The sequence below is a fragment of the Oryza glaberrima genome, chromosome 1, assembly GCF_000147395.1.
Source record: "Oryza glaberrima chromosome 1, OglaRS2, whole genome shotgun sequence".
In the NCBI taxonomy this organism is placed as follows: domain Eukaryota; kingdom Viridiplantae; phylum Streptophyta; class Magnoliopsida; order Poales; family Poaceae; genus Oryza; species Oryza glaberrima.
Genome location: NC_068326.1, coordinates 27751062 through 27765097, shown reverse-complemented (window position 1 = coordinate 27765097; position 14036 = coordinate 27751062). Strand labels below are relative to the sequence as shown.

Here is a 14036-nt window from a genome sequence, read left to right as displayed (position 1 = left end):
GCGCCTGCGTCCTCCACGTCGCCGTCCCTATCGGCTTCCTCCGATAGCTCGTCCGACTACCACGAGGATGCTCCTTCCACGGCGCCGCAGCCCAACTTCTGCAGCCATCTAAAGCGTTGACGGCGGCCGCGGTATGGCTCGTCGCATTCGGGTCCGTGTCCCTGGCTGGGAGGATGCGCATCATGGAGGTGGGACTCACCGTGCGGCAGCGACGGCGGTGACAAGCGCGCCACGATGCAGACCCACCGTGGCTACCGACCGACGGCTCGCGGGCGCTGCTCCCTTTACCTCCCTTCACCGTGGCGATGGGGCGGAGGCGGCTGAGGCGTACGGAGGTGCCTCAGAGGTGGAGGCGGCTCCTCCGCTCTCGGGAGCGGCGGCGGCTGAAGGGGCAGGCACCGCCCGCCCTTCGCATCGGGCAATCTGGAGGTGGAGGTGGCTTCCCTGCCCTCGGGAGCGGTGGCGACTGAGGGGGCAGGCATCGTACGCCGCCGCGCTCGAGATCCCTGGGCAGAGGGAGATGGGGGACGGGTCGTGGAGGTCAGGAGCACTGTCGGTGCCGACGGCCCGGATTTGCCGGTGCTCACCATCAACGCCAGCACCACGCGGAGCGGAAGACGCGGCCCGACCACCGCCTTGCTCGCACCATCGTCTCCGTCTCTCCAGTGACGCTCTACCTGAGCCACCACTTTGACTACGGCGGCGGCGGCGATAGCAAGGACGCCACGGCGGGCGAGCGACGGCTCTCTCACTGAAGAAGAGAATAGAAAAGAGAGAAAAGAGAAGAAAAAAATTTGTAGCTGACATATGGGCCCCACATACTTTTTAAAAAAAAATTCTAACTAGGATGCCACGTCAGCGAAACCACCCATATATACTACAATTGGACCTTGAGTGCACGGTTTGTGTGAGTTTAGGGTTACACATTTTTGGTTTTGTGGTTAAGTGAACTCAAAAAATCTCGCTGTTAAGTTGAGGGACCTCTGATGAACTTATTCCTATGAAAAACTTTAAATCTTTGACGGGCCGAAAACCAGTACTCTCTTGATTCCAGACAGGCTGAGGTTGCATACCAAGTTGATGTTTTGGGGTTATTTTGGGCTATTTCTGATTGGCGGTTGTTTTCAACTTGTTCAATGCAACAAGTTGAGAACAAACATTACTAGTGTTTGGAGGAAGAACATAAGTTATGATTGGGAAAATTTCATGATTTCCCAATCAGAATTTAAGTTCTCCCTCCAAACACTACTAGTGTTGCGGCCCTAGGGCTAATGGTTAGGATTTCGCTGTGAGCATTAGACACTAGGGTTGAACACTAGTACCGAGGGTTTGAGCTTAGATGGATGACTGAGAGATGACAAACCAACGGTGGGGCAGCAAACATGGGAGGGTGGCAACTGGAAAGGCGGTTGCGGCACCACTAAAGCTATGGGGTTGGAGAAGGCCAGTAAGCGGCGTCACTGGTAGAGATGCATTACTGTGAGGGGTTAGGAGGCGGGGATAATGATGGCGTCATTGGCGAAGACGTACGCAAATAACTATGAGAGCAAGAGCATCTTGTTGCCATTCAGATAAGTAAGTACTCCCTTCGGGCTGATCATTTTTAAAATATTTATCTTTTAAATATAGTGACTACATGTATTGATTAGTCTTAAAAAGTACTTTAATAAAATCATATATTTGTTAACAGTTTTATACGTATTATAATGAAAAATAGTGGTCAAAGTTGTTTTTTGAAAACCGTGTTCTTGTCCAAAACGACTAGTATTATCAAACCGGAGGGAATAGGAGCACTCGTGACAGGGGACGGGGAGAAAATGGGCATGGCGAAGGCCAGTTTGAGCAGGTCTTGGTGGTGCCGCTAGCATAAGTCGGTGATCGGGTTAGAGTGTGACAGTGCGAGCAGGTGTCACGGGGAAGAAGAGGATAAAATGTTATTGTATGATCATGACTCATGGTGTAATCTGATCGTAAAAAGTCTCTAAAAAGAATGACTGAATTTGTACCAAGGAATAGATAACCCCTAGATTTTATTATTGGCATGCATTTTCATAGCGTGCGTACAAACGTACATTTATTTATATGCACCATCAGACGTTAATGCACTCTGATATTGTTATATGCATTGTCAATTATACTTTTTTTCTTTAACCACGTGAGGGGGAAAAGTTTAGTACGAAAGTGGAAGGGAGATAAGAGTGAAGTGCATTATCAGTCCGTAATCTCCCGGTCGAGTGGTAATCACGGTCGGTCTGTAATTTGGTCTCCTTTCCTGGTGTGCGCTACATGTGGACAAGGCAGGCAACGCATGATCGCTACCTGCACGGCTGCACCTGCACCGCACTGGATGCAAAATCCCGTTGCGCTCCTTTGTCGGTGGAGGCAAAACGCGAAGCTGCAGAGTTTGAGAGTTGTCAAATGTATTTTCCCACGCTGCATACAGAGTGGCTGCACGCAGCTGGAACATCTCTGGCTCTCTGCCGCGGAAGACCTTCTATCGCTCAGTTCTCCGGCGTCAGACTCAGACTGACAAGTGACAAGCAGAGCGCATCTCAGTACGCGCCGTGAAACGGTCAGCGCTGCGATCGATGGTGAGGCCTCTCGTCCGCCGCAGATCCGATCGGTAGCAATAGCACATATCACCTGACGCAGTAAACCGGAATCTGATGCAGCAAGTTGCGGCAGATTAACCCCAGCTCCCCATACAGGCAGGATTTCATATTACCTGGACTAATGGTGCATTTATCGCTCGCGACTAAACAATCGGCCGGGACGCGAGGCTGCCGCCGGTGTAAGGCGCAGTCATCATTACCCGTGAAGTCAAACCAGGTCGCGCCCCCCGCTCAAAACCACGTAACCGCGCGCATCCTCACGAACGGGTCGATCTCGCTTCACCGAGAACGCGACACTTGTTCAGAAAACTCATCTTGACACGCTTCCCAAATCTAGGAAGGGAAGTGATGAAGTGAACCGAGAAGAACGTTTATATTACCTGATGCAATTTGGAGCTCTTTGGGCGTTTCATTTGGAACTTTGGATCACACGCTGAGGCATCCAATTGAACGGAAACTTTTTTACGGTCCTAGTATGTTGTTGTACAGCTGCCAAGAAGGCAGGACTGTAACTTTCCCAATGCACTCGTCCCCTGTAATACATCACCGGGCTCCCCAGGCTACTCTCGTAGACGGGAAACGCATTAACTGTGAACGGAATCTGATTTAGCCGGGCTGTTTGTTTGGTCAAACTGCAAATTAGTAAAAGGCCAAGTCGAGACCCAGATCGCCCTATAAATTAGCCGGTGCCGGAGCAACGCTGATCACACACTGCAACTTAACTAAAATTAGCGCCAAGCAAAAGAAAGTCAAGGAGTTCAGCAAAGATGAGGAGCCACACAGCCGTAGTCTGCTCGGCACTGCTCGTGCTTGCCGCTGCATTGCTGCTCCCAGCGCACCATGCGATGGCCGAGGACGTCGTCTCGAGCAGAGACAACACGGCCAGGGTGCCGTCATCTTCGCCGTCCGCTGCTACGGCCACGGCGCCGGCACCGTCGCCCTACACCGACACGGCCATGGCGCCGGCCCCGTCGTCCTCCAACGACACGGCCGTAGAGCCGGTGGCCCCGCCGCCGCTGCCGTTCATCATCGTGGAGGGCGTGGTCTACTGCAAAACGTGCAAGTCGAGGGGCTACAGCAGCGACATGGACGCGTCACCTCTCCCAGGTGCGCATCCAGGATCCTCTTCTCCCTCTGTCCCCCATTGCTACACATTTCTTTTCTTTTTTTCTGACCGTGTCGTGGTGCGGTGCAGGCGCGACGGCGCAGCTGGTGTGCTACGGGAAGAAGGTGGTGAACGTGACGGGGACGGTGACGGACGCGAACGGCTACTTCCTGGTGATGTTCTACGACCTGCGCAACTTCAACCCGCGCACCTGCAAGGTGTTCCTGGGCTCGTCGCCGACGTCGCTGTGCGACAAGCCCGTCTACCCGCCAAACAAGTGGATCGGCCTCTCGCTCCTCAAGGAGACCAGGACCGTCCCGCCCGTCGGCCTGCAGGCCATCTACTGCCCCACCAGCGTCCTCTTCTACGGCCCCGCCAACGCCGGCCAGTGCCCCTCCGGCTAACCAGCTGGCTCTAGCTACTCCGGCAGCTCATGGCCGGCCGTTACGCCGGCGACCGGGCATGCGGCACGCGCGCCGAGGTGCGTGACTGCGCGGGATCGATCGATCGATCAAGGAAGGAATAATTAAAGTAGGCAACTAGACATACGTATTGTCAACGTGTGTCATGGTGTTCCACTTGCAGTAGCGACTAGGTAGCGAGACTGTGTGTGTACGTTCAGTTCTAGTTTGAGAGGTAGCGCGGCTGTGATGTTTCGATCGCTTGTTGTCAGTGTAGCATTGGTGGTTTCTCCATTGGTTCTCTGTTCAAACTTGTATGATTTGTCCGCTTGCAAATTTTGCAAATTTTTTAAGACGTTGAAATCTAGGCCATCCGGTTCACTCGATCCAAAGTTCCAAACACTGGCCACTGGAACTCTGGAAAGTAGGAATCTTACAAGTCGTCGTCCATGGATCTGTAAGCCTCTGATTGCACACATTGCTAGAGCCTGGAGGGAAATGGTTACTCTGCCAATGGACTATATAATGCAGCCTCTGACCACTTGATCTTAATCACAGTTGCAGATAGTACTACTACTATACACCTTCCGGAATGTATCAGTAATATCCTATGTGAATGTAATTATTTCGTCACTGTTTATTTAGAACAGAGAGAGGTGGCAACGCCAGGTTCAGTAACAAAACCAAAACAGAGTACACTCTGGAACGCTGCAGTATAGATGTCCAGTTTTACGTCCGGCTTTGACGCTAAATATTGGGTGCTGTGCAAAAAAAAAAAGCAAAATGAACGAGTAATTCACAGCAAAGAGAGCATTATAGTATGTTCACATTGACCAATTCAGTTCTTGCAAGAATTGGAAAATAGTCTTGCATTCTGTTGGTTGATTTTATCAGCTAATGCCGGTTAGTTAGGATAAGGTTAAAATTCCACCGGTTTTTCTAACCTAACAAGAAACAAACTAAGAGATAAATCTGTTTTGTGTGATCGGTAAAAAATAGATTCGAATTTTAGATTGAGATAAACCCCCGAGCCCCACCAGTGTCGCTATATAAAGAAAGAGAAGGATGGAGGCTGCGTGACGACTCAATTCTCTCCAACCCTAAACTCTAAATCAATCGCCCGATCGATTAGACACTAGAAGGGGTTCGTGAGGTATCTCACAACAGAAGAAGAAAAAAGAAAAGCAATGGCTTCATCTCAGGTCAGTTAGATCAATTAATTTCTGCATGAGCAGAAGGTGATCATGTTTAGGCTAAGATTCAATTAATTAATTGGATTAAATTCCAACATTGTGGTATCAGAGCCTAATCTTAGCCACTTGATCCCATCATCCCTGATTGAAGCCACTGTGCCAATGAAGTGATGAACCCTAATCTGTTAAGCCCGGCATGATGCCATGATTAATCTGTTAAGCCCCTTATTCTGTTTATTAGTTCTTAAAGTTGCTTTGTGTTGAGCATTATGTCATATTTAAGTTAATTAGATCGAATTAGGGTTCATGCTTAAGTAAATCATAGCTTCGGCTAGAAATCAGTAAGGGAAGGAGAAATTCAATCAGAGAGAGATTTTTTTTCTCTCGAATTTTACTAAGCGGAGAACGAATGAGATAAACCAGATTGAAACTCTCGTTGTTCCCAACTCATAAACCCTAGGTTCTTATCATATAAGAACAGTGGATTAAGAAGTAAATTGGGGAAAACAGGGGATAAACTAGATTGAAATTCCCCACTGTTAAGCAAAAGGGAATAAACAAGATTGAAATTTCCCGGAATCCCCAATAAGCCAGATCCAATCGGCCTAAAATCCCCAAATGAGGAACCCTAATTTTTTGGGGGGAAGAACCCTAAGTCACAAATACCAGAATTAAATCCAAATTCAAGTCAAAATTAGGTTTGAGTTTGGGTTAATTACTGGATTTAGACCCCCTAAGCTTGCCGCAGCTCTCCGGTCTCCTCGGGGCCGCGCCGGTTGACCGCCGTGCGCGCGCCGCCTTGGAGCTCGTCTCTCCACCGTCCCTCACCGAGGACGGGAAGCGTCGGCTTGGCGGCTGCCTTCGGGCTCCGCACCCCCGTTGACGAGGTCCGGCCGCATAGACGCTTGCCGTCGCTAGTGCGCCGCCTCGCCGGACCGCCGACGCCGTAGCACACGGCTTGGCGCCGTCCTTGGGTGCGCCCCCCAGCCAGCCGAGGTGGAGCCGCTGCGGCGCTCGCCGCCGCACGCGCGCGCCGCCTCGCCGGACCGCCGTCACAACATCGCCGCCGATTCACTCGCTCGCTTGCCGAACGCCGAATCAGGAAGAGAAGGGGACAAGAATGAGCTAGGGTTAGGGTTTACACCCATTCCCCGTGGCACGCGATTTCTTCGGCGCGGGCGAAATCTTGGCCGTTCGTTTGATCAGACGGCCGTCCTCGCTCCCGCGTCGGGCCATCGCCGTTAATGGGCCGAGCCGATCTGGGCTGCGGCCACCTCAGCGCCGCGCACACATAAGTGAGCCGGTCCATTTTGGGCCGGCCTCACCAATAAGAGTGGGCTCTTATTAATTTTAATCTTAAGCCCGCGAATTTAATGTTTTATTTATTTTCAGAAATTTATTTATGTGCTTTCTTAGCCATTTAAAATTTCTGGAAATTATGATCAATTATTTGGTCAGTCAGAAAGAAATTAATGATATGATATTATATTTGACCAACGTTAATATGATTTCATGTCAATATTTATTAAGGTTATTATTTCCTTAAGCCATTTAATTTATCCCTAGTTAAATGGAAATTTAACTAGAAAGTATTTATGATTTCATGTCAACATCATTATGATGGTCATTGCCTTAGTAACTTAATTATTTATAGTCGAATGGAACCAACGAGAAATTCGACTAGAAAGTATTAAGATCTGAAGTTATATTTAACCCACGTTATTATAATTGCATGACAATTATAATTTTTATTCCTTATTTATTTTCTACCAAATGGTGATATAATTAAGGAATTAATTTTAAGATTATTCATAATTATTTATGACCAATGGTGCTTTGACTATGAAATTCTAAGTTTATTTTGCATACGATTGATTAAGCTATGGTAAACTAATTATATGCAATCAACAATTCTTATTATTTAAGATCAGTTGCAATACTGAGTAAATTATTTCTAGATAAATGGAACCAACGGGAAGTTTATCTACAAAGAAAGATGATTTCATTAAGATTGTTATTTCCTTAATTATTTTCTGCCCAACGGTGATGTAATTAAGGGAAGAAATCTAAGTATTGTCAATCATTATTTTAATTTTCTCTGTCATTTTGGCCTTAATGGTGATATGACTTAGAATTTTATTTATGCCATTAGTGCATTAATTCCTTTTATCACTTCTACCTTACGGTGATGTGATCGAGGATATAATCTATCAGTAATCTTAATTCCTTTACCATTTCTGCCCAACGGTGATATGGCTAAGGATTTTAATTTTAATTCTATAGCATCACTAATGGCGTCATTTCCTAATCATTTCTACCGTATGGTGATTTGATTTGGGATTTTAAATTATTTACTTTATCACTTCTACCTATTGGTGATGTGACTTAAGACATTAATGTTTATTCCCTAATCATTTCTGCCCAACGGTGACTTGATTTTGGATTATAAGTAATTCCTTCATTTTGTCTCTGCCCAACGGTGATACAAAGCGAAATAAAGATTAAGTTATTATTGTGTAAGTTAATGTACTATTGTACGTAATTTGCACAAGCAACCACAATAATAGTGCCACTTAATTTTATTATCAGTTAAAGTCTATGAAATTATTATTATTTTTCCTCATTGACTTAACGGAGCCTAAGGCCTATTTGAGTATGACTTAGCATTAACAAAGGATCCCTTGTGGCTCCCGCAGCTAATGTCACTAATGTTTCCTAAACTCAAGAGGCATCTTTAGCCTGGGAGAAGGCCAATATAATGCTATGTTTTGCATGTCACTCACAAATATTGAGATTATCATCCCTGTTAGTGTTAGGGGAGAATTTTGAGCATGACATTGTGAAATTGTATCTAGCAAACGTTGAGATGAACTTTAGAAGTTTGTCAAAACAAATGCTTAGTACAATTTTAGTGCCTATGCACATTTGCCGCCATAATTTAAAAGGTAGCACAAGAAATAAATCACATGGCATGCAAACTTTGTGAGATGGATATCGTACATTTCATATGCGCCACTTGTCCATTTCATATGATTCTTCTCCCATTAGACTACGGTCATTTTCAGAGTTGTAATACTAAGACAAAGTGGACCATAATTGACTTGGTTCATCATTCTGCAAATCAATAAGAAATATAGAAGACTAAGAGGCAAACTAAGTAAGATCCTTTTAATCTTGTCATTTGATGGAAAAGATGAAGCTATACTATGGGGTTGTAGCAACTCCAAATTTAATAATAATAAAGCTCACTTTCCTCGCAAGGGGAAATAAAGTTGCCTCTATGTCCTATGTATGCTACTCTTGAAATTTCCTTGTGTAAGTTCTTTGCAAGAAATAGGGACATGCTTAATGTCCTGATTCAATAAAGTAGTTAAATAAGAAGATTAAGGGCATTATTTTGGGTTGAATCATTATGAGACGTTGTCGAAATTATGGCCTTATTATTCGGCCACATTTCTAGGGGAGAATGGACGTCTCATTAAGGTCGAGACACTTCACCCTTAGAAATTTCTGACATCTATTATTACTTAGATGATAATTCACTAAGTAAAATTAAGTGATTTAAGTTTATGAAAAATAAGATATTATGCTTCCATTAAATAAATAATACAATCAGTGGGAGCTCATCAAGAGCTCTAATAAGAGAAGATTATTCTACCTCATTTATGACTCATAGCTCCATTATGTGGATGCTAGAAATTTGTATCTCTTAATTTGTGACTTACACAATTAAATATACATAACATAACTTGAGGGTTTTGTTATGGAAATACAAGTCATATATAGGGTACAGACTTAAGAAATCCATTTGTGGACTTAATCAAACATTGATGATGTTTTAAATTCCGCTGCGTCATTAGTGAACTAATCTTAAATAAGAATGAGGAGAATAATTATTCTATAATGATGGAAGTAAGACGTCATTGAAATTGTGTCATTGTCGCTTATGTCACATACCTAGGGGAGTTTGGAACGTCTCATGAGAGAGATATTATTTCCCTTAGATTTTAATGGTGTTGTATAGCTTTAAGTGAAAATTTCACGAAGTTAAGAGATTAGCCAACAAATGATTTTTTATGGCTATGTTACCCATAAGCGACCTCCGATTTCCTTTAAGAAATTTAAGACACTAATGCTAAAATCATGATTGAAGTTATGAGATCGGATTATGGTGGTAAACACTAAATAAAGCTTGTTCACCTTATAAGACATTAAAAATAAGCATTCATCCAAATGGTTTTTGAACCATGTAAGAATAAATTGATATGGATGAACAAAATAAAACATTAAAGTGTTCATCTAAATGGTTTTCGAACCATGTAAGGATAATTGAGATTGATGAATAAAATAAAGAATTTAGTAGAAGTTTCTAAATGAGTCAAAATAGTGGGCCATTTAAGTGGGTTAATGAAATTAAGCCCGACTCTGATGAAAATTTCGAATAATTCAAGTGAGGTGGATAGCTGTATGGAAATTAAAGGTGGGAATTTCACATCAGTACTCCATACTAATGACATTTTATTGTCAAGCAATACATATTGCCTTTAGAAATTAAAGGAAATTTTTCCACGAATTATTTTGGTCTGAAGGAGTACTGGGCTTATATCAGTAAGTCATATATTGACATAAAGAAATAATTTCAGAGAATTCAGTTAAAGATTAGTCAAGCTGAAATTAAGTTATAAAGATAATCATTTATGATTCAGCTGACAGAAGCTTGAGATTAGCTCAAATCTGGATGCATACAGATTTGGCATACATTTTACTGAGAATCTTGACAGTATTAATTAAATCCAGACTAGACCACTGGTATTAAGAATGTTTTGTATTATTTGCAAAGCAATCTTAAGTAACATGCTCATATTTCTAAGGTCCAATGATCTCAGAAGTTTAGAGACATTTCGACACTTATTTTGTGAGATGTGTGGATATATATAAAGATTATTAAGTTAACTAAGATTAAGCTATGTCCACACATAGGGGAGCAATAACCATGGAAAAGCTCCAAAAATAATCTCTTACTGCATAATCGAAGATGCAGTTTAGATTTTAAAGCATGTTATAATTAATCATAAGAATATTTCCCAGAACTAAGAGTGGTAAATAGCGCTCATAAACCACTCAAAAGGTGTAAACCACCCAAAATATACTGTGTTATAAGTTGTGCACTGATTAAACACAGTTTTCTATTCTAGTAGCAACATGTTATGTGTTTTCTGCCTAACACATTGATATAGTTGTGAAAGATATGTCCCAGGATTGAATTATTATTAAGCTAAGCTTTTGCTCATGGATCCATACTCTAAAGGCTCATAAAGTTAAGATTAATTAAGATATGTTCTGGCCAGTACATGCATAAATAATAGCCTCACTAAGATCCTGGATGAGGGGGACTTAATTTTTCAATCAACACCCACTAAATTAAGCTTGAGTTTATTTGGGTACTATAGTAAACTATAGGTCTTGTTGTCTCGGTGATGCATAATGTTGTTGAAGACATATTGCCTTGGGGAGCTAGTTTATGTGATAAACTCGTCAGTTAGTCTCAAAATCAAGGGGAGAATGTTGGTTGATTTTATCGGCTAATGCCGGTTAGTTAGGATAAGGTTAAAATCCCACCGGTTTTCCTATCCTAACAAGAAACAAACTAAGAGATAAATCTGTTTTGTGTGATCGGTACAAAATAGATTCGAATTTTAGATTGAGATAAACCCCCGAGCCCCACCAGTGTCGCTATATAAAGAAAGAGAAGGATGGAGACTGCGTGACGACTCAACTCTCTCTAACCCTAAACCCTAAATCAATCGCCCGATCGATTAGACACTGAAAGGGATTTGTGAGGTATCTCACAACAGAAGAAGAAAAAAAGAAAAGCAATGGCTTCATCTCAGGTCAGTTAGATCAATTAATTTCCACATGAGCAGAAGGTGATCATGTTTAGGCTAAGATTCAATTAATTAATTGGATTAAATTCCAACACATACCAAATGAGGTCGAATACTCTACTTAAGCATGCATTTTGTGACGACTGACTAGTAAGTATATTCGGAATTTTCCAGCACCTTTATGCTCCGTCTGCATTTTGGCCTGTTTACTATAGCCACTAATCACTCTTCAGAATACAAGAGTCAGAGCTGCCCTTGGATGTTGAGATACAGAGTACTGAGAGTAGCGTGAATAGTTAATAAGTACTACCACCCTCCCATGAACAGTACCGTGTTTAGATTCATTAATATCTATATAAATATAAATAAATGCTAGAAAGTCTTATAACCTGAAACGGAGAGAGTAATAATTAAATCGTCTTAGTATTCTCTCACCATTAAACAAAAGAGTTTCACTGATAAGTGATGACAGAGCACTTAGGGCCAAGTAGTTGCTAACTTGCTGATGTCCTTGTCCATGGCTTTGATGGGCCATGGACAAGGGCAGGAGGCGTGGGAACTGGGCCACTGGACGGACGGTTTGCTTTGGTCTTGTCATTACCGGCCCAAGCAAACGCCCATCACAGCCCAAGAAAACCAAGAAAGCAGTTTCGAACTTTGGCAGAACGGTTATGCAACGTGAATCTTCAGGAATGGAACATGCCGGTGTTTTGTTGGTTAATCCTTTCCATCCATGACAAACTGTTGGCCGGCAGGGATACGCGCGCACACATGACGAAGTTTCCGTGTATACGATGTCGCGCGCGGCTGAAATTGTTTGGGTTTTGACCTGCGTTGCGTGCGTGCGTGTGTCGTGGGGCGGCGATCGATGATAGATGTACCGTGAGGACGCCATCCATCAAACAAATCAAGAAGAAGAAAGACATCCCTTTGCATGCAAATTAAAGTATCCGCGCCCCTTTTATGCTAGCTGGAGCAAAAGCGGAAGCGAATTCATCATGCGTGCATGATGAACCGTAGCTGCGTTGCTAGATGCCGTGCCTGCTGATTTTGTGCTCTAGGTGGTTCTCTGATGTTTAAGCATCAGCTTGAATTCTGAACAAACAAATCCGTGCGGAGTTCAAGAAATGACTTAATTAGAAAACCTCTTTGGAGCACCCAGATTTTTTTAAAGAAGCTAGTCTAGATTTATTGCATTGACATAGATAGCATGCATGGCTTCTCCTAGCTTGCTTAATTGCAGTGGTTCACTCAACATTTTATTTTTTCGAACGAACGTTCACTCAACACTTAATGTTACGATAATCTGTTACTTGTATGGGGCTCAAACTGTTCTCATTTTGTCAAAAGAAAAAAAAACTCTTTTGTTTGGTCTGTTCATGCATGGTTAATTTGCAGGCTGCAAATTTGCCTGGTAATTAATTTGTCGAAAATGGTTAATGCATCATGTTCCACACCACTTGATGCATCGGCCAATCGATCGACCAGGTCGTACTAACCAGTCCACAACATGATTAACCTGGGCCGGCCTCTAGATTATGCTAACATTTTGAACAAGTGGATGTACTCTGTGCCTATCAAAACAAGTAATTCGATCAACATTATCCATTTTAACGAGTGCAAGCGGCGCTACCCGGAATCCGGATGCGCGCAGGTAGCTTGCAACACCGAAAAGGCCACGTACATGCACGTGATGAGCTCCGTTTCCCCCATATAAGCGATACACGCATCATCATCATCATCATCCGTACAAAACGGTATCTAGCCTAGCTAGCTGATCGGCCCACCTACAAAGCCTATAAATTGCGCCATCTTTGCTCATCCTTTCCATTATCATTGCGACGTACTAAATTAATATAAGTATAGAGCTTCATCATTTGACAAACAACAATGGCTAGGTTCGCGGGATCCCTTCAGCTGTACTGCCTCTCCGTCCTGCTCGTGATCCTCACCCAGCTTGGAGGAGGCTCTGCCATGGGGCTCCCCCGGCCGCCACCCAACGTGAACTTCACCATCGGCGTCGAGGGCGCTGTCTGGTGCAAGACCTGCCGCTACGCCGGCTACGTCAAGTCCAAGGACGCCTCGCCCCTCCCAAGTATAGTACTCGTACCACCACCACCACCCACCTGCGCTCGATGGCCTCGTTTTGGCCGCTGAAAAATAACGTGTGCCTTTTGCTGCGTGCGTGCGCAGATGCGGCGGCGCTGCTGCGGTGCAGGCGGGGGAAGTGGGCGCTGTCGGTGTGGGGCGCGACGGACGCGCGCGGCTACTTCCTGATCCAGACGGGGACGCAGGTGGCGGCGTTCACGAGCAAGGACTGCAGGGTGTACGTGCCGCGGTCGCCGTCGCGTGCGGCGTGCGGCGTGGCGCTCCAGCCTGGGCGGAAGACGGGTTCGCCGCTCAAGTTCCGCAGGTTCGTGGCGCTCCCCGACGGGCTGCAAGGGCGCTACTCCGCCGGCAACTTCGTCTTCGGCCCGCGAGACCCCAAGAAATGCTGACTTTCTGATTAGCGGTAACGTGTTTGGGACTTTGGGGCTGGGGGTGGTGAGGCTGTGCACTTCGAATTCTACAACTTGGTCACAGTTTGTGTGTGGCGTGTGCCCGGTGGATCGACGTGGACGTGCATTTCCGCATCCAGCAAATAATGATGATAAAAAAGTGTTGGACGTAGCCCCAGACCTAGTGTGTTGTGTTTAGTTCCTTTCAAACTTCCAAAAATTTCGTCGTATCAAATGTTTCGATATATACATGGAGCATTAAATGTGTACGAAAAAAACCAATGTGGTTCTTAAAAAGAAATAAGGGAAACGATCAATTGAAAGGGCACTAAAAGTTCATAT

General features: G+C 44.4%; 2 protein-coding genes across 2 annotated transcripts; both read left to right on the top strand.

The window, feature by feature from the left end:
• Nucleotides 1-3330: 3330 nt before the first annotated feature.
• On the top strand, nucleotides 3331-4552 carry LOC127756321 (non-classical arabinogalactan protein 30-like). Its single transcript, XM_052281695.1, has 2 exons — nucleotides 3331-3719; nucleotides 3808-4552. The coding sequence occupies exons 1-2, from the start codon at nucleotides 3380-3382 to the stop codon at nucleotides 4119-4121; spliced, it is 654 nt and encodes a 217-aa protein (XP_052137655.1). The 5' UTR covers nucleotides 3331-3379; the 3' UTR covers nucleotides 4122-4552.
• An 8445-nt stretch (nucleotides 4553-12997) lies between these two features.
• LOC127784656 (non-classical arabinogalactan protein 30-like) lies at nucleotides 12998-13947 on the top strand. Its single transcript, XM_052312001.1, has 2 exons — nucleotides 12998-13291; nucleotides 13390-13947. The coding sequence occupies exons 1-2, from the start codon at nucleotides 13087-13089 to the stop codon at nucleotides 13692-13694; spliced, it is 510 nt and encodes a 169-aa protein (XP_052167961.1). The 5' UTR covers nucleotides 12998-13086; the 3' UTR covers nucleotides 13695-13947.
• The last annotated feature ends 89 nt before the right edge of the window (nucleotides 13948-14036 follow it).